This window comes from Dipodomys merriami, unplaced genomic scaffold (genome assembly GCF_024711535.1).
Source record: "Dipodomys merriami isolate MVZ:Mamm:240054 unplaced genomic scaffold, mDipMer1.0.p SCAF_31, whole genome shotgun sequence".
In the NCBI taxonomy this organism is placed as follows: domain Eukaryota; kingdom Metazoa; phylum Chordata; class Mammalia; order Rodentia; family Heteromyidae; genus Dipodomys; species Dipodomys merriami.
Genome location: NW_027204604.1, coordinates 5,243,669 through 5,264,265, shown reverse-complemented (window position 1 = coordinate 5,264,265; position 20,597 = coordinate 5,243,669). Strand labels below are relative to the sequence as shown.

At 46.7% G+C, this 20,597-nt stretch overlaps 1 protein-coding gene across 1 annotated transcript; it reads left to right on the top strand.

Annotated features, from left to right (window-relative positions):
* Window positions 1–5,805: 5,805 nt before the first annotated feature.
* On the top strand, window positions 5,806–20,140 carry Atf3 (activating transcription factor 3). Its single transcript, XM_070041537.1, has 4 exons — window positions 5,806–6,058; window positions 12,923–13,166; window positions 17,533–17,640; window positions 18,701–20,140. The coding sequence occupies exons 2-4, from the start codon at window positions 12,927–12,929 to the stop codon at window positions 18,896–18,898; spliced, it is 546 nt and encodes a 181-aa protein (XP_069897638.1). The 5' UTR covers window positions 5,806–6,058; window positions 12,923–12,926; the 3' UTR covers window positions 18,899–20,140.
* Window positions 20,141–20,597: the final 457 nt, after the last annotated feature.

Genomic DNA, 20,597 nt, shown 5'->3' with positions numbered 1-20,597 from the left:
TCACAGTGCAAAACCAGCCCAAGCAGGAAAATCTGTGAGATTCTTATCTCCCATTAACCATCAGAAAACTGGAAGTGACGCTGTGGCCCAACGTGGTAGACTGCTGAGCAAAAGAGCTCAAGGCCAGAGCCCAGGCTCTAAATTGAAGCCCTATAAGAAAGAAAGTAGAAAGGGAAGAGATGAAAAGACATGCTCAACACCAAAGTGCACCTGCAGGGCTTTTCCTTTTGGTGGTGGTGGGGGATGGATATTAACAAACAAGAAATATACACAGGTAGTCAAAATCTCTGGGGGTCCTTCCATCTGCCACTATATCTCGTGTAACACTTGAAGACAGAAGTCAAGACCTCTAACTCCATTTAAGCCAAGCTGAGTAGTATGTGACATTTTTATTCTATAGAAAAATACTTAAATTTGCATAGTGCCCCAGCAGAATATTGGCAACACCTTAATTACTAAAAAATAGGGAATGGACTGAGTAAATTATACAACATCTACAGGGCTGTTGCAAACTATGGTAGTAAGAGTTAGAATGGTAGTTACCTGTGGGAGGCAGACAGGCAGGAATGGACACAAAATAAGTTTCTGAGCAATGGAGGTGTTAGTCTACTTTTTGACTTGGGTGGTAGGTTCTCACTGTATGTTTTATTATTTATAAAATATATAATATGCTATATACTATTAGATGTACTCATTCATATGTACACTATATCTTACAATAAAATGAATATATTGTTGAGAGGGAAATTGTGGTCATGAACACATCAGAGTAATAAGCAAAAGAGCTATTTTTAGACTGCATGCAATCTAAAGTTGTAAACATATATTTAATCATATGCATGAGAAAAAATGGCTGGAGGGAAGTTTCAAAATGCTCATAGTGTTGAAATTATATTTTTCTTCTTGCCTGTTTCCCTAGTTTTCATAATGACAAAACTTTATTTTTTTTTAAAAAAAAGTTCTCCCCAAAGGGCACAGGATCTCTCTACATAGTCCTCAGGTTGTCCTTGGACTTGTAATTCTCCTGATCAACTTTGCAAGTGTTGCTATTACAGGGATGAACCACTATGCCCCGCCAGGAATCTTTAAAAGTGAGAGTTTAAAAATCGTATTTTCAAATTACTTGCACATCTATTATCTCCTTTGATTCTTATAACAACCCACGAGGGTGAATTCATGTTAAGTAATTCTTTTTTGCAGACTGGAAAACCAAAACAGTATTTATGTTTACATTTGCATTAAGTCACTCAGTTGGCTGGAGGTCAACATCTCCTAAGTCTTATTAGTCCACTGGCTTCCAGGACTTCATCACAGTTCCTGGTCTCCAGATCTGCTTTCTTAAATGGGAATCGTTGCTACCTAGATTTGGCCCTTTGTTCCAAGGTGGGTGTCTATGTCCCTTGATGATAGACTATACCAAATATGTCCCCAAGGATACATACAATGCCTGCTTTCAGTGCCCTGCTATCCTCTTCTCTGGCAAGGTATCAGGTCCCTCTGGGTAAAAATTCTTGGAAATATTGACACAGAAGGAGGGAAAGAGAAGGCAAGCTGTGCCTGAGAATGGAGTCTGTCAACATTTCTCAGCTCTAGTTTTTGGAGAAATGAGTCTGTCCTTATGCCTTCAACAAGTTCCCTTCTGATACTTTTCTCCCTCTGGCCCTTTCAGAAGTCACCAGGGGCTCACAGGATGACTTTGGCAAAGAGCTTCCATTCAGGACCCTCAGAACTTAGCCCAGGACTCTTTACTTTAAAAAACAAAAAATCAGAGCCTTAGAAAGGCCATGCCTTGCTCCAGAATACCAAGGTCAGACCACATCAGAATTCAAATTCTGTTCCCATCCCAAAGGGCTTTGCAGCACCCTCTTTCCCTCAGTACTAAGGGTAGCCTTGTGGTAGGGTTGCAGTAGGTGGAGAACAGGATCACTCTTATATTTGCTCATTGCTTCCATCTCTTCTTTCTTTAAAACTGTCATTCCTGTATTGATGACTCTACCCATGTCTTGCTACTGCTGATCAGGAGAGAATATGTTTTGGGGGAAGATCCAGGGGCACCTTAGGAAGTTCTCCCTGATTCATAGTTAAGGATATTTTTCATTGAGGGTTAACTTTGTGCCTCATCTTCAATGGATCTTGTGTGTCTGGTGTTTTAATTATTAGTGCCATTTTTCAGTCAAGAAAATTTAATTCTGGAAAGTGAAATGATTTACACAGCTATGAAGTGCTGGATCCCAAATCTTCTGTATGTCCTACTGAGGGGTGTTACCTTGGATAAGTACTTTGGAGACTCTTAAATTAGTAACCTCCACATTCAAACTCATTTTGTAGACAATGTGGGCAGGAAGTGGATTAAAGAAGAAAAATAAAAATCCACCCCACTTCCTTTCTGAAGGGAAGAAGTGGGTTGAACCAGGTAGACTGGGCTGCTAATGCCCTAATGCTTTCCTGGCTGCTTTTTATCTTGCACTTGTGTTTTTCGGAGCTGTATGCAAATAGTTTTGGAGTCTGAGACCAGAGTAATGAGGGAGAAGAATGGGAGACTGGACTCTGCGCTGAACTAAATGCTAAAATCTTTAACTATCTCTTGAACTTTCCTTCCTTCCTTCCTTCCTTTGCTTTTTTCTTTTCTTTTTTTTTTTCTGGCTCCTTGCAATGTTTTGTATTTATATTTGGTTGCCACGAGTGGACTGTTTTTAGCTGCTTAGTTTCTTTCCCTCTCCTTTTGATTTTTTTTCTCTTCCTTATGTACATGCCACAGCATGAAGTCTTCAATTCTTATCTCACTCAACAAAACATACCAAAGTTGATCTGCATGTAGATTTCTCCCGAGACAGTGTCTGGGCTATAAAACCTCAGCAATATTCAAGTCTCTGCTTAAATCTCTTTCATTGAAGATTAACCCCTGAAGTCACCCTTTGGGGCTTCTTTCTGAGAGGAGAAAAGCATTATGTGGCTTTGTTTAAAGAAGCCCGTAGAGAGTAGGGAGTTTTCTTGCCCTCTTCTGCCTTTGTGTGTGGTGACAGAGGGTATGCTAGACGCCCAGTGGCATTAAGTCAGGATAAAATGAGGATGTTGGTAACTCAGTTACTGATGCCATTTTGTGCATAGACCTTGGGGGCTTTTCCCTTCAGTGCTCTTCCCAGTTTCTCCGATTCATCAAGCATTCTCCAATTCTCCTAGGGGCTGAGGGAAGAGAGTCAGGCAGGAAGAACTTTTTGTTTTCCTTGGGAAAGAGAGTTTCATTCATGTGGGGGTGGAATTTCTTCTCAGTCAAGATTCTTATCATTGCTTCCAGGGTTTCAGTAGGAAAGTGAGGAGACAAGAGAATAAATGTCAAGCTGAGACTGATAAGCAGCTGACAGCATTTCTATCCAGATGCGACTTGGAGATCTAAAATTAAGGACTTATTGGACTGAAACAAGATTAATTACAACCACAAACACAATGGACATGGTAGGTGTCACCGTCCACAATTCCCATCATTAAAGACTTGTTTCCTGCATGTTTGGTTGGCTGCTTATTTAGTTGAATTTCTTCCACGGACAGGACCAAACCTTCCCAGATCTGGCTGGGGAGTATCAATGCAATCATAGTTTGACCTGTAAAGTGGCAGGATTTCTGGGGAGGTTAAGGAGGTGAGTGGAAATCACGTGTTCTCGTCTCTTTATGTGACTTTATAATAGTGCTCGGTATTCTAGGGCAGTCTCTAAGGAGGTACAACAGATAAGAGGAGATCCCAGGTGACTTTTATTTATTTACATATACACTGGCTTTAGGAGGTTGTGCTGACACGCCCGCCCGGGGTTTACCTGGCAGCGCACGTCGTCGGCTGGAAGGCGGAACCGGGGGGTGTGGAGCCGAGTGTGGGCGTGGGAGAAGGAGGGTGGGGTGGGGTGGTGACAGCCGTTACCAGGGCGCAAAGCAAAGCAAAACACTCGCCCGTGTTTCCCGCGCGACGACGCTGCAGAAATCCGGTCAGATCCGGGGCAGGATCTCCGGGGATCCCGCGGTGGAACCACCCCCAGGGTTCCCCAGCCAGCGGGGGCGGAGACACTACGGAGAACGTCCGACGGTGTCCTCTCCCCGCCCGGGGCTGGAGGAGGAAAAGGGGGGGGGGTAGTTCAGGGTGAGACTCTATGACTTGGGGCAAGGTGGGGAGGGAGGGGGGCGAGGAACCCGGCTGCGGAGAAGCCTGACCCTTTCCCTCTCCACAGGGGCAGATGCTATTGACGGATCGCTCCGGGGCACTGCTAATTCTCACCCCGAATTTACCTTCGATTGCTTTTCTCTCGAAGGCTAGTGTGTCCGGTGTGTCTGCCTTCACTCCCTTGCGCCCCAGCAGCTCGCGTGCGCGCGGGCGCAGGCGCGCAGGTCTCCCGCACAGGTGCAAAAGCCAGCCTGGGGCTGGGCTCTAATGCACTGTCGAATGCTTTGTCCAGGGGCGGTCTGGAAAGAACTCTAGTTCTGCCGCGGTGAAAGTCGGGGAATCGGAACCGAGAAACGGTTCCTAAGGTTCAAACCCGGTTCCTCTGAGGCTCGGAACTCCGGGCCTTGGGCCCATACTTTCCCGCCACCCGGGGTTTGATCTCGATCAAGGTCTCCAAGCCACCTGTGGTGATCGATCTGGGTGTAGTCAAGAGTACGGTCACGGTTCTGTTCGCTCTGGGTGCAGAAAAGCACGTGGACGCTGAAGATGGTTTTTCCCTAAATATTGCCTGCGAACCAGGCAATTCGTCCCTTTTACCTTGCCTTCCACCCAACACACACACACACACACACACACACACACACACACACACACACACACACACACACACACACACACTGGTTCTCCTTTGCAGTCTCGATTTCTCAGAGGATCTCTCCTCTGTCCACGCGCTCGTTGCGTTCCCTGAGAACACCTTGCGGCTTCACACATTTCAAATGCTCCGTGGTTGTGAGAACACCACGCACCGAGAGCGGAACTGACCCGGCCCCCAGCACTCGCCCCGGTTCGCACCTGCGGCTCCCAGCGGGCCCCGGGCGCTCCCGCCAGCGCGCGGGTGCGGGGTGTGCGCTCCCGTGGGGTGTGCGCCCCGCGTGGGGGCGTGCAGTACGGGCTCAGAGGCCCGATCCTGGCCAGCGCTGCCCCGGGGATTTGCGTTATACGTCCAGCTTTTCACGGTGCCTACCCACCGAGACTCCACTAGAGATTAACTGTGAATTCGTGGTAGGGTAACTTTACGTCCCTTTTCCATCTGGGAGGCTACTTCATCCATCCCTACCTCGCCCCCTCCTGGATAAAGCAAAAAGAATCCTTATCTGGCTGAAATTCTAGAAAAATGACCACGCATGTTAGAGAAAGGTCGTGCCCGCTTCCCAGATTTCACCTAGTCTGGGCCACCGCCAGGATCCGCCTCTCCAGCACCCCCCTCCCTCTTCCCCCAAACCTAGCGGAGGGAGAGATGCCAACGCGGTGGAGTCATGCCTCTGGCTTGGGCATCATTGGCTCATGCCTGGAACACGCAGCGGCGAGTACGCACATCTGGCGGCTCGCCCGGACGGCTCCAGTCCTGATATGGAGAGAGAGGGCGGGCGGCTGTGTGGCCCAAGCATGCAAGGCGGGGCAGGTGGGGGGAAGAAGACGCTGAGCCCGAGGAGGCCCGCTCCTCCCGGAGCTTGCATCACCAGTTCCCCACACACACACCCCGCCCCGTCCGCCCGCCCATCGGCCCCGCCTTCCTCCCTCCTCCACCCCGCCTTCTTGCGCTCCGTCCGGTTCTCCCGGGAAGCTATTAATAGCATTACGTCAGCCTGAGACTGGTAAGCCCGAGAGAGCGAGCGCGCAGCCGGACGGGGAGTTATAAAAGGGGTGATGCAACGCCCTCGCCGCCGCAGACGCACTCGGCGAGGCGCGCACGGCACAGCGCTCTCTCCGCGCCCTCCCCGCCGCCGGAGCGCGTTCGTCCGCCCGCGCACCGGCTGAGACTTCGCCGCTCGCCCGCCCGCAGCCGCCAGACAGACAAACAACCCTCTGCCCGCCCCCCTGGACCCTGGCCGCCCCGAGCGGAGACTGGAGGTGAGTGCGGGTGCGGGCGGCAGAAGTTCGCCTCCGGTCCCTTTGCGCCCCTCTAGTCACCAATCTTGGGGACACCTCTACCCACCCCCACCCCCGCGCCCCAGCTGATTTAGCCCAACAGCTAAATAACTTCTGGCTGAGTTTCTCCCAGCCACCTCTGCTCCCCCGCGCCTGGAAAAGTTTTCCAACAAAGTGAAAGAACGTTTTTTCTTTTGATTTGGGGCGCGAACAGTTCCGAGTGGCAGAGGAGGTCGGGCGCCCGCTCCTTCACAGCTCGGTGCGCTTCTCGGCTGTCCGCGGGGGAGAGGGGCGGCAGGTGGGCGGGTGAGTGAGAGGTGGCCCGCGGAGGGAGGGGGGGTCCCCAGTCTCGCCGTCCCGATCCCGCTCCATCCCCTCACTTCGTGTTCGGGTGTCTCGGCCCCTCTACTTCCCAGAAGAACCTTCCCAACCCGAGGGGGGCGCGGTGGCCCGAGGTCTCTAGACAGCGCTGCCCTGGGCACCCGGAGAAATGAATGGGGAGCGGACGGACGAGCCGGGATCGCGACCCGGGGGTGGGTGGTGGTGGTGGGGCGCCGCCGCTGGAGGTCGCCTTGCGCCCCTCCTCTCCCCGGAGCCTTTCCCCAGCTTGGAGACGGTAGGGAGCCCCACAGGAAAGTTCGTTGGGACAGTTTGGAGCTGGTGGTGCCCGCTGGTGTCGCGCTGTCCCCCTCTCCACACCCCCGCGCCCCGATCATTAGGCGGAGAGGGCTCGGCTCGGCACGGAGCGATTCCTGCGCCCGTCTTCACGAGCTCTTCTATCTCTCGCGCCGGCGATTCTCACTCTGGCTTTTTGCCTTGGGCGGCTTTCCGGAATTCTTAACTTTGTGCCCGGGGAGAACTCGCGTTGGGGTGGGGGGAGGAGGGAGCTCAGACGTGGGGCCCGTGGTACAGGTATCTGTGAGAGAATAGTTTTGGTCTAGAGCTAGGACCCTGAGAACTTCGATGGCATTTAATGTCCCCCGAGCCTCCTCGGCGGAGAGACTTGTGGGGCGTAGAGAATACTGAGTCTCTCATCCCCACCCCCTTTTATAAAAAGCAAGTAGTGTGGGGTGTAGGGTAGGTAGGAGTTGGTGCAGATGACCACCAAGATCCTTTTCTGGCTGGAAATCACTTTAGACTTTGGAATGGTGTAATTGAAAAAAAAAGAAAAAAAGGATCCAATGCTTGAATGAATGAATCTCTGTCTAATGTAATTGACCAGACTCTGAGACTGTAGGAGAAAGCGAGCTTCTGGGTGGGGCATCTCTGTCCACCTTACCGGCCCCCCCCCCACACTTTGCTTTCTTTGGGCTAGTTCTGCGCTAGTCTCACCATATTCACATTTTCATCTTTCATCTACTTCTTTTTCTCCCAACCATTTTATTTCCTTCCTTCCTTCCTTCTTTCCTACCTTCCTCTCTTCCTCCTCTCCTTATTCCCCCTTTTCTTACCCCTCCCCCTTTCCCCTCTTTTTTATTTTTCTTTTTTGGGGGGGGTTGTTGAGATACGGTCTTGCTCTGGAGCCCCAGGCTGACTTCAAACTTGCAGTCCCTCTGCCTCCATTCTTCTTAAGTTCCCCGTGTACATCACAGATGTTTGCTTATACATAAAGGAGTTGCCAAATCCTTCATAGGGCTAGAAACAATGGGGGGGGCTAGAAAATCTGGGTGCTCTTTCAACGTATCTGTTTCAAGTGTGGTTGACATTCACATCTTCTGTTTGGGACTTTTGTGACCCCAATTTACAGGGAAGGAGAACTTCACTTTCTCCTCCCCTTGTTGGGCATATAGCATTTGTTGTAGGATAATGCTGCGACCTTGTAGCTTCTTGTTTTGAGGATACCCTGAATGAGAAGTTGCACTTTACTGTTTGCTGGTTTAGAGAGAGCAAACATGACAGCTGCTCAGGCCCACTGTGTGGAGAAGCACCCAGTATCTGTGATGGGTATTGCTTTAGCCTTCTTCTGATTCCTTCTTCCTCATGACCTTTTCCTTCTGTAATCTCTCCCTGTCTTCTGTCAAAGTCTCCTCTGTGATGAGTACTGGGGTGTAAGGACTATTGACCTCTATCTACCTGGCTAATGGCTCTGGTGCCCAGTTGCTTTGTGGTGATCCCAGGAAGTAATGGATCCTTGTTATGGGACAAAAATGAGCAGTGGGTGTCAACATCTTGGCAGTAAGACAAGCTAATGATCATGGACAAGTCATTTTCTCATCTTGGGCCTGGATTTACATAATTATAAAATGAGTATCTGAATTAAATAATTCTAATATTAGGTATTCTATGATTTCTGCTAGATGAAGTGTGTGGTTTCCTCCTTTTTATTTTTGTTTTTGTGGACCATGGGGCTTGAACTCTGGGCCTGGGTGCTGTCCCTGAGCACTTCAGCTCAAGGCTAGTGCTCTACCACTTTAGGTACAGAGCCACTTTGGTTTTCTGGTGGCTAATTGGAGATAAGAGTCTCATGGACTTTCCTGCCTGGGCTGGCTTTGAACCATTGTCTTCAGATCTCAGCCTCCTTAGTAACTAGGATTACAGGTGTGAGCCACGGGCACCTGGCTTCCTCCTTTTTAAAATTGTCCGTGTGTAGAACAAAGTCAGGGGGTTCCAAATGTTAGCTAGCAGAAGAGAAGGGAGGACATAGCCAGGACACCACAGAAACTTTTTGAAAGAGAAATGGTTTCCTGTGTGAAAACTAATAATCATTTTAAGTACGTAACGCTAGTAGAAAAAATGCTTGTGTCAGCAAATGGCAGAGTGGAATTTACCTAGTGTCTTAGGAGCCCAGGGGTTAATCAAAGTACACAGGAGGCTGTGACTGACTGATCTAAAGTTCTTGAAGGTTCTAGTTAATTCCTAAACTGAGGTGACAATACAGTGAGTTACCCAGAAGTGGGGAAATTGGAACCACAGTTTGTGTGTGTGTGTGTGTGTGTGTGTGTGTGTGAGAGAGAGAGAGAGAGAGAGAGAGAGAGAGAGAGAGAGAGAGAGAGAGAGAGAGAGAGAGAGAAAGAGATTCTTCCAGGTAGCTAATAGAGGGAATTGGGGCAAGGTGGCTGTCATTATTCCATTTTACAGATGAGAAGACTAATGGGTGGGTGCACAAGTTGTGAATGGTAATGATAAATGTGCACAAATTGTGAATGGTAAAGATAATTTTTTGGAGGTAGTGCCTCTGACCATGAAGTCCAGCCTTATACTTTCAAGTCCTCAAACAGGCTGGGAGAAAAGACCAAATAGATGTGGAGAGCTGGGGAAGCACAATATTGACTTTCTAGCACTGTAGGTAGGTTAGTGAACAGTACGCGGAGGAAAAACGTGAAAATTAAAAGTGAAAATTCAGTGACATTGTAACTGCTTGGAAATAAAAATCTAGGCATTGAATTTCCAGTTAAAGAAATAATGAGTGAAGTTTCACTTTCTTGAAAATGATGAAACTACCAATGACACGACATGATTTCTAGTTGGAAATGATGAAACAGCAGCAAAATACAAGTTCTTTGGTAGCAGTTCTGAACAAGTTTATGATCCATGCAGAAGTCATCTCAGATCTCTCCCTTTCCCCATGGATCTTTCTGTCCAACAAAGGTGATCTCACCTGTGTGTGTGTGTGTGTGTGTGTGTGTGTGTGTGTGTGTGTGTGCATGTGTGTGCACATGCTGGTAGGGTTTGAACTGAGGGCCTGGGTGTTACCCCTTACCTTTTTTAAACTTAAGGTTGGTTCACTATAGACACAGCTCCATTCCTAGGTTTTTGGAAATCAGAGTTTCATGGACTTTCCTTCCTGGGCTGGCTTCCAACCATGATCCTCAGATCTCAGTCTCCTGAATAGCTAGGATTACAAGTGTGAGTTACCCAGCCCTAGGATCTTGACTTTCAAATAATGATAATAATATATATGAATTTAATAAAAAAATAAAATTAATAGAAAATAAAAATGAAGGCTTAGTTTCATTTTCCTTGTGGGAACACAGCCTTCATCTAGGCTGAATTGTACCATAGGAGATCAAGTAAAGGACAAACTAGAAAGGACCCAGAGGTTCAGCTTTATTAGCTTACAGAGAAAGATCAAACCTCTACAGATACAATTACTTTATTATCAAAAAGGCTCTTAACAGTGTCACAACCCATTTCTGTCCCCAAATAAGCTCATTTCATGCTTTTCATAAAATATTCTATATCATTGACATTCTTCATTTTCTTTCTTTCTTTTTGACAGTTATGGGGCTTGAACTCAGGGCCTGGGTGCTGTCCTTGAGTTCTTTTGCTTAAGGTTAGCTCGCTATCACTTAGAGCCACAGCTCTACTTCCAGTTTTGTTGTTGTTGTTGTTGTTGTTGTTGTTGTTGTTGTTGTTTTGAGTGGTTAATTGGAGATAAGAGCCTTATTGGGACTTTTCTGTCTGAGCTGGCTTTGAACTGCGATCCTCAGATCTCAGCCTCCTACGTAGGTAGGATTACAGGTATGAGCCACAGATGCCTGGCTCATTTGTCATTTTCTTTCATCAGGACTGATGTACGAGGAAAGAGTAAAAATAAAAAGTTCCAAACAGACCCCAACCGCTTTGGACTCATTAATAAACTTAGCTTCATGGCAAGAAGAACATAATCATAGTGGAATTCAAACTACCCATGTACAGGGGAGCCATCCAGTCCTCCAAACAAGGCCAGTCTGGGTGTAGCTTGACCTCTAACTCTGTTGGGTTTTTAAATAAAGTTGGAAAAGAAGGAGAAACATATATACCAGGGAGAATCTCAGACTTCTGGCTTCAGAAGCCTAGGATTTATCCTCTGATATAAGTCTCTCCCCAGTATCCTAAGATTATAGGATTGAGAGAAGAACTTTAGTTCTGACTTGTGAAGCTTTGGATGAAGATTACATACTTTTCTTGGGTTCTTCTGTCTTGTGGAGGGTAGCATTAATTAGCCTGGAATTCTTGCCTTCAGCAGTGGATATTGGATATCCAGTGGGATTAAGAGGCCAGGGTGTCCCTGGACATCCACATCTCTGGTAGAGAGCCAGCCCTCCACAGGACAGATCTCTGGGAGACCCAGTAATAATATAGCCCCTAGTTGCACAAGACTTTCCATCCATTATTCATGTATTATTTCCACAACTCCTCACATGACTCCTGGGGAAATAAAAGAGAAAGAAGCCCCCAGGAAGTACAGTGAAGACATATAACTGAGTGGTCTTCAAATCTTGATTTTCAGGTCCCTGTGTGGGAATTTTGTGGATAGAAAGCTTAAACCCGATTCCAAATTCTGACCCTGTCCGGTGTTCATATGACTCTGGAGAAATGGCTTAGTTTGTCTAAGCCTTAGTTAACTCTTGTATAAAATGGTCCTAACACACTGCCTTTCTCAGAGAATTAAATGAGATCATGAACATAAGGTTTGGTGGATGAAGGACATACTACTCCAATCTTAGAGATTTGCCAGAGGACTTCCTGTTTGACTATACTTGGCTAACGACCACAGGTGGTTGGATTGAGAAGGATGCTGCAGTCCACCATGTGCTCCAATAGTGCCCACACTAATTGCTCCTGAGAATCAACTTTAGGAATCAGGGGGAATGGGCCAAGTCACCAGAGGGGACTATTCTAAGTTGTAACAATGGAATGCTTACTATTTGTCATCCCTTTGGGTTCACTGACCTATAGAATGATAGAAGTGAATGGAACTTTAGGGGTTGCTTGCTTTGACTACTTCATCCCCATTTCATTTCACTTATCTTATTGTTTTATTTTATTTTTGTGTTGTATTGGGTCTTGAACTCGGGGCCTGGACACTGTTCCTTAGCTTTTTCACTCAAGGCTTTCGCTCTATAATGAGCCTATACCTATCGCTGGTTTATTAGAGATAAGAGTCTCATAGATTTTCCTACTCACCCTTTTGAGTATTTAGTATTACAGATGTTAGCCATCAGCATCCAACTCCCATTTTATTTATTAGGCTAGGCAGTGTCTGTCCACATGGCCAGCAAGCATTGTGAGCCCAGTGTTGGGCCAGGAGCCAGGAGAGTATAAGAGCAAGTCCCTGCTGTACTGGAGGAGTTCCTGGCCATTGGCCAGCTAAACCACCAGGTCTCAAAGGGCTGGTGACTAGCCCAAGTCACCTGTCCTTGTGCCTTAACTCTGCCCTTAGTCCAAGCTTTAATTTGTACCTCAGGGCTAATGTCCAAATCTTTGCTCTTGACTTTTCCTTACCCTGAGGTCTTCTGCTTAGACAACCTTTAGAAGGGGCTGTATGTTCCCCACATGACCTGAATCCCTGCCATTGCCACCCCCTGCCAAGGACTGGGGCAACAAAGCACACCCAGCTACTATTACCTTCCTCATTCCTGTTACTTGGATCCAACTTCCTGGAAGGGAAGCTTCAGTGATTAAGTTGCTGAGCAAGGGTCTCCGTCTTTTGCCCTTATGTGTACTCACTGATTCTTGATTCTGGGATTTCTTTTTGAGAAAAAGACTGAAAATGGGATTGCAGAATGATCTGATTTTTTAAAATATATATAACGTCTCTTTGAGACTGACACAACATTTGCATATCTCTACTATGGCCCAAACTAACAGCTCTTAGAAGAGTTCAGAATAACCTGAAATGTCACCCCTTATAAACTTGAATAAGCATGTCATCCACGTCACTGAGCTGGGTATTTTAAACCTGTTTTACTCAAGAAGAGGATGACATGCCATGAAAAGAAGTCAGTAGCCTGGGGGCTGATGGGACTGTCCTCTGGGGTTGGGTAGCTCTGGCCTTGGGGGGGGGGGAGGTGACAGGTAAAGAGGATTTAATCCCATGCCCCAGAACCCCTGAAGCAGTTTGGGTTTCAATGTGTCTTTCAGCAAAATGATGCTTCAGCACCCGGGCCAGGTCTCTGCCTCAGAAGTGAGTGCCTCTGCCATCGTCCCTTGCCTGTCCCCTCCTGGGTCATTGGTGTTTGAGGATTTTGCTAACCTGACACCCTTTGTCAAGGAAGAGCTGAGGTTTGCCATCCAGAACAAGCACCTCTGTCATCGGATGTCCTCTGCACTGGAGTCAGTCACAGTCAGCAACAGGCCCCTGGAGATGACAGTCACGAAACCAGAGGTGGGTGCCACCCCATATTTTCATTTAATGAGCACATATATATATATATATATATATATATTTTTTTTTATCACACTTACCACATAGGCATATGTTTTATGTTTTATTTTGTTTTGCCGGTCCTGGAGCTTGAACTCATGAGAGCCTAGGTGCTATCCCTGAGCTGCTTCTGCTCAAGTCTAGCGCTCTACTACTTGAGCCACAGTGCCACTTCTAGCCTTTTCTGAGTAGTTTATATTAGAGATGAGAGTCTGGTAGACTGTCCTGTCTGGGCTGGCCTCAAACCGCAATTCTCAGATCTCAGCCTCCTGAGTAGCTAAGGTCACAGGCAAGAGTCGCCAGCACCTGGCTAGGAGCCTGTTTTATAGGAATAAATGCCACAAAAGAACCAGCCTTAGGTTTATCTTCTACCTTGGAGCTTATCACTATTGTCTAAAGACAATACATAGAATAAGCAAGCAGGCCTGCCGATGCCTATCATGCTAGCCCTCAGGAGGCTAAGGCAGCAGGGTCTCAAGTTCAAGGCTAGCCTGGGCTATGCAGTCAGACCCTGTCTCAGAACAACAACAAAATGAATTAGCGAAGGAATAGCATGAGAGACAAGTGCATGGAAGGGGACCAGGGAGAGAGGGAATGGCTAGGGTTGCTGTTTTAAGGGGAGAGGTCAGGAAAGTCTTCACTGCTAGTAGCTTTGTGAAGAGGGACTTGGAAGAGGTGGGAGTCATGTAGGAAACTGGCAAGAGAGGATTAGTGTACTGAGGGAGGAGCATGGTTGGTGTAGAGTGGGCGGTGTGTTAGGATAGAATGTAGGGGTGGGAGTGAAGGAGGGACAGATAACACTGGGTCTTATAAACGCTTGTATAAATATAACCATGTTATATATATATACACATATGTATGTATGTGTGGATGTATGTATGTATGTATATAACTGTGGGAAGCCATTGGAGGGTCTCTGAGCAGAGTGGTACCTTGCTCTGACGTATTTATATGTGATTGTTCCGGTCAAGAACGGGCAGTAACGGCATGACTAGAGTGTGTACATCATGGAAAGCCAAAGAGGGTCTGGCTCAGGATGGATGCGGTGCAGGTGCTGAGAAGTAGTTGACTCTAGATGTGACTTGAGGAGAAAGCTTTGTGGGTGTGGAAGAAAAAGAGCTTAGGGTGATACTACATGGTCAGCCCTACACAGCTGAGAGAATGGAATGTTCATTTGCCGCTGGAGTTGGAACTGTAGGAGACTTGAGTGGGACAAGAACCATGGAGATGTCAAGCAGGCAGGTATATACCTAGAGTCTAGAAGAGAGTCTGCTAGAGATACAGAGGGAGATAGAAACCAGGGATATGTGTCTGGTATTTGAAACCATGATGATTGGGGTAAGGTCACCTTTTGTGTTGAGTCTTTCTGAGGAAGCAAGGAGTCGGATCATTATTTTCATCACCTCCAGGACACAATTGCTTAGACAGCACAGTGAGCACCAGGCAGCCAGCTTTGCCATCGCTTATAGCAATGCTCACAGACTTGGTACCAAGTGTCTGCTCCAAGTTCACTTCTGCCACAGACACGTACTGTGATTTGCTCTTTCATAAGACACCTGGAGTAATAGGCATGGTGATAAGTTTGAGACATGGTTGATGGTGATGGCTCAAGGACATCAGAGCCAAGATCTTGCAATATTGTTGGACTTGCCATCATAGTTGCAAGATGGAATATTTCAGAATTACCTAACTGGCAATTGTAGCCTTTGAGCAAAGAGCAGTGGAACTGGCTCAAAAGAACTGGTTCCAAAGGAGACTGAGGTTTGGGGTTGTAGAGTGGTGTAATAGAGCACTTGCCTAGAATGTGTAAGGCGTGGGTTTGATCCCCATCACTGTCAATATAAAGTCATCATCGCCGTCATTACCCTTATTATTCTGTAATTACTCCTTCCTAGAATTGATCTAAGGGTTAAGACATTTGCAAAAGCTCTAGAAGAGGGCCTGTCTTATAGCTTTCAATGAACAGTTGCTGGTATACCATTAGGCATGATTTAGAGGCATTATCTGTGTTCCTAGTTCCCCTCAGAGGAGATCAACAGAGGGAACCACAGAATGTTTGCTGTTGTCAGTCCAATATTGTACAGTGTGAGGAAAAAATTTTTAATATAACAAAATGCAATGAGAGATGAAGGGAAGGCTGTAGGGATATAGAGGAGGGAGGCAGAGAAGGGAAGGAAGGAAGGAAGGAAGGAAGGAAGGAAGGAAGGAAGGAAGGAAGGAAGGAAGGAAGGAAGGAAGGAAGGAAAGAAAAAATTGGCAGTCTTCCTCATAGCAACATTCTTGAAAATCATACGATTCATCTTTTCTGTGTTCACTAAATTGACTGACTTCCTGATCTTCAGTCAGGGAAACAAGAAAGTACCAGTAGATCTAGTTGAATATTTGGTCCTTTTGGTAGCTATAACTCTTATCTTCAAATAAGATACTGAGCCTGTGAAAGCCATCATTATCCTGTGGGTCTGGACAGCATGAGCCTGTTTCTCAGATCCCTGTCTCCTCTGGGAAGGTAACGTGGTTGAACAAGGCAGCTATGGTCAGGAGACAAAGAGAAAGGCAACAAAACCCCTGGGCTTACATCCAGGGTTTGTAGTCTGTGGGATGGATTCCTGGGCGCCTACCTGGGCGCATTTTGACTGGCCTTTCTGTATCTCCATTTCTTCATCAGTAAAACAAGAGAACTGAACTAAATGGTCTCTTAGAAAGCCATTCCTCTCCTGGACAGTTTGAAACTCAGGATTTACTCTATTTCCAAGTACTTCCTTATATGAACAAATCGGAGTCTTCTCCCACTCATCTAAAATATCTATAGGGTTGCAAAGGAAATATCTGTAGAGCTGCAATGTCTTGAAGAAGGGATTTATCGTGATGGTGAGGGTAATAAAAACATTAAAAAGTAAGCTGGGCACCCATGGCTCACACCTGTAATCCTGTCTACTCAGGAGGCTGAGATCTGAGGATCATGGTTCAAAGCCAGCCCAGGCAGGAAAGTCCAGACTCTTATCTCCAGTTAACCAGAAAACCAGAAGTGGTGCAGTGGCTCAAGTGGTAGAATGCTTGCCTTGAGCTGAAGAGCTCAGGGACAGTGTCCAGGCCCAGAGTTCAAGCCCCATGATGGACTGGGAAAAAAAAAGATAAAAAATAGTAGCTAAAGTTTATATAATGCTTACTAGATAAAAGCAAAGCATTTTACATGTGTTAGTTTAGTTAATCTTCATGATGATAGCACTAAGGCAGGTGACACTATTGATTCCAGTTTACAATAAGGGAAGCTCAGAAAAGTAACTTGACTCAGAAAAGTAACTTTAGCCTAAAGCCCAACTTTAGGCCTGGGTGGTTCTAGAATCTAAGAGGGAAAGGTGGATAGGTGGAAATTCCTCTCAACATATTTCTCCTTGGACTCTTTTTCTCTGGAGTGCAGGGTCTTCCATCTCTGACAGAGCATAGTCAGAGCCGTCGGGTTCAAAATAATAGAGAAATATCAGACAGGAGGTGATTAATGGCAACCTAGGAGCTATTAGAGTTTACATGCAGTTCCCACACCTTTTCTGACATTGACAGCCTAAACTGCCACCCACTAAGTTCACCATGAGTGCTTCGTCCCAGATGGACTGTAGTCTCTATTTCCAGTGCCTGGATGCTGCCGATTCCTTATCAGCCCAAAGACCAAGTGAGGGTCTGGGTGAACTCCCCTGGAGGACCACCTCCCAAAGCAGGGTAACAGGATTTTATTCTGCACTGAGCTCAAGGCTGGCTCAAGGAGAGACACAGGAGATGACTTATTGACTCGGTAGATGAAGGTTCATTCTTTTTTTAAAAAAATTTTTATATTTTTATTTAAGTAGTTGTTCAAAGGGGGGTTATCATTCAACATATCATCTTATGAGTACAATATATCTTGGTCATGTTTATCCTTTTCACCAAAATGTTCATTCTTTTTTCCCCCCTCCTTCAGTGCCAGTCTTAGGGCTTGAACTAGGGCCTGGGCACTGTCCCTGAGCTTTTTTGCTCAAGGCTAGTGCTCCAGCACTTTGAGTTGCAGCCCCACTTCCAGCCTTTTGGTGGCTAAGTGGAGATGAGTCTCACTGACTTTTCCTGCCTGGGCTGTTTTTGAATATGAGCCTCCGATCTCAGCCTTCCGAATTGCTAGGATTACAGGCATGAGCCACTAGTACCCAGCTAAAAGTTCATTCTTAGGTGTGTATGTTGCGGGGGGGGGGGGGGCAGTGGAGGGGAGGAGGGAAAAGTCAAGCATTAGGTAGCCCTGGTTGCTTTTGTAGGTTATTCAAGTCCTTTTGTGGTGATGTTAAACATATGCCTTATTTCATAGGTAGCCCCTGAAGAAGATGAGAGAAAAAAGAGGCGACGGGAGAGGAATAAGATTGCTGCTGCCAAGTGTCGAAACAAAAAGAAGGAGAAGACAGAGTGTCTGCAGAAAGTGAGTACCTTCCCGCCTGCTCTGCCTCTTTCCTGCTAACACCTGTCTCCCAATAGCCTCTTCTTGCTGTTGGAAGGAGAATTTGCAAGTCCCCTGGCCATGTTTTCCTAAGAAGGGACTTGTCATTGGTGACAGAAATGCTACCGTGCAGAATGAAGTGTAGCTGCTTCATGGATGGGACTCTGAATACTGAAGAGGCCATATAAGACCGTTTGATGTCCAGACTTCTAGCAGCCTTGGCAAATCTTTGCTTATCTAGAAGCTTCCAAGCTGCAGGTTACACCAGCCCAGTTAAAGAGGTTTCACTTACCCAATTTCCCAAAAAAGAAACTGCCAGCTGTTATTTGGTTCACTATGAAAAGCCTTTAATTAATCTCTTCGAACAAGTTATTTCCTTAATTTGTAAGCGGTGCTGATAGTTTCTTTGCATTCCTGTGTAGATCTGAGCTCTGTTCCCATTCTCTAGGCTTTCAGCTCCTGACTGCATTGGGCTAGAACCCCCTGAGAAAAACCAGGACAGCATGTGTGGGGCATGCCACAGTGCCTGGCAGTCTTGCCAGTGGCTGTGTCTGCTCCCCAAGAGTTTTAAGCCAGATCACCCGTCTTTGAGGGCTCTTGATGATTGCTTCAAGGGACAGTGGAAAGTTTTGTGTTTTGACAAGCAGCTTTTTCTCCTCTGAAGAGCTCAGCTTTGCCTTGAGATCAGGACACAAAAGACTAAGCAACATGAATGTCTGGGTTTCCTCCTGGTTTCCCAAGATCTTTTCTAGTCCCCACACCCTACACATGGGCCATTGGACTCAAGCACAGGCTATCTCCGAACTGTGGGTTCACCCTGCAGCTTTAGCTTTAGCCAGGCCACTGACTATCTTGGTGGCATTTCCTTGGCCTCTCTGGCAAGACTTCAGATTCAAAGGCTTCTCACATTATCCGTATGTAGTACTGTGGGGGAGTGATTTCCCCAATAACTCGCTCTCAGCTTGATGAGCCCCAGGGTGCTGGTGCTGCCCTTGCAGCCTTGGTTCCCTTCTTAACCATGCCTCTGCTGCTTGGCCTCCAGGAGTCAGAGAAGCTGGAGAGTGTGAATGCTGAACTGAAGGCCCAAATTGAGGAGCTGAAGAATGAGAAACAGCATTTGATATACATGCTCAACCTGCACCGGCCCACGTGTATTGTCCGAGCTCAGAACGGGCGGACTCCAGAAGATGAGCGAAACCTCTTTATCCAACAGATAAAAGAAGGAACATTGCAGAGCTAAGCACCTGTGGCATGGGGACAACTGAGGAGTCCTCACTGAATCCTCCTTTTCCACCCAAAACCCCGAAGCCATTGGAAAGCCAACTTCCTGTGCACATCTAGCATCCCAGAAGCTGCGAACCATTGGTCACTGTACTGGGCCTTCCCACTCTGCCTCCGAGTGAACTTTGGACCAGGGCAATCTTTGTGGCCACCTTTGCCATAACTTCAGGATTTGGTCCTTCCTACACTGGCTATTCATAGATGTTCCAGGTGGCCCCTGGCTAGGGTCCTGCCCGCTTTTCATCTGGATTCCACAAGAACCAGGATGCCCACCAATAGGAATCATTACAGAGGTGTCTGTACTTTGGATGGGTGGATAGGGTGGGACACCTCCTCCACTGCAGCTGCGTCTCTCATAAGGGACTTGGAGTGAACGCATTTCTCAAAGTTGTGCAATGGCCTGGGGTTGGACTTTCTAGCAAATACGCTGTTATGTCCCGGAATTACTGTGTGCAAGGCATTCATTTCAGAATTAGGCACTGTGCTGTTTTCATGTTTGTTTCACACATTGCTGGTGTGACTTCCTCTGTGATTTTCTTCAGATCTAGTGTCTGAGACTCGGGGCGGGTGGGGAGGCCCACTCACCATGGACAGAGTTTCACAAAGCTGTTCAGGTGGCCAGAAGAGTTTGCCTGCTCAGGAGAGTAAAATCGTCTTGCTGGATAGCAGATGCTAACGGATTGTCAACAGAGGACACTGCTCCCTAGACACCTGAGAGTTAATGAAGGGTCAGTGGGCAGGACAACAGATCTTCTGTTGTCAGCTCAGTTACACTGTCACAGAAAAGAAAGCAGAAAGCAGGTCCAGCCTCCAAAGGGTTAGGACTGTTGCTCAGTGACTCAGGTCAGGAGTTATTTCGAGGCCAGCAGAGCCAAAGAAGATTCCGTTTTCCTTTCCTGTGGTCACAACCACAGTCCATAGAGACACACATTTGAAGCCATGTGATGCCCAGGCTGTGGCATTATTGGATGTCAGATGGTATTGTTTTTGTCAGGTAGCTGTTTTAAGAAATCTGGCCCACAGCATGAGTAGCTGTGGTCAGTCACATTGGCCACGGGACTCTGGCTACTGTCTGTTAAAATTCTGATGTTTCTGTGAAATCCTCAGAGTGTTTAATCCTACTCAATAGTATCATTACAATTTTCTGTAAAACAAGATATTATTTATCCCAGTATTCCTGTCAATATAAATAAATATTGGAACCAAGATATGATAACTGTAAGTGTTGTGCTGGTTTCTGTTCTTTTAAATCTATTGGCTGTTAAAATCTAGTGACTCCTACTTCTCTATTATGGGGTATGAGAAAAACTGTCTTCTATCAAAGTGTGTTGCTTAAAAGTTCCTGCTTTGGCCTGGTGCCTAGACTTGTTAAGGAAAAGAGGAACTGCTTTGGGATAAGGGAGGATTTTTTAAATGTAAGGTTTTGTCTCAAACTGGCTTCTTTTCTAGATGGAATTAAGACAATCCTCAGATGGTTCAAGAAATAGCAGAGAGTGCAGGTATATTTTGAGATTACATGAGTACTGTTAATCTTATTTCAAAGTCACCTTATGTAAATACATTTTATCCTATTCAAACTAGCCAATCAGAAGCAGACTGTGAGTGTGCACTCAACCAATCTGAGCAGAGGGGCGGGGCCTGCTGTGTTAGGGATAAAT

What these genes read in the sequence shown, in the direction of transcription:
- Atf3 (XM_070041537.1), top strand. Translation starts at nt 12,927, where the DNA reads ATGATGCTTCAGCACCCGGGCCAGGTCTCTGCCTCAGAAGTGAGTGCC. An exon ending in TGACAGTCACGAAACCAGAG is followed by an intron (nt 13,167 to 17,532) that starts GTGGGTGCCACC and finishes CTTATTTCATAG; the next exon opens with GTAGCCCCTGAAGAAGATGA. An exon ending in AGACAGAGTGTCTGCAGAAA is followed by an intron (nt 17,641 to 18,700) that starts GTGAGTACCTTC and finishes CTTGGCCTCCAG; the next exon opens with GAGTCAGAGAAGCTGGAGAG.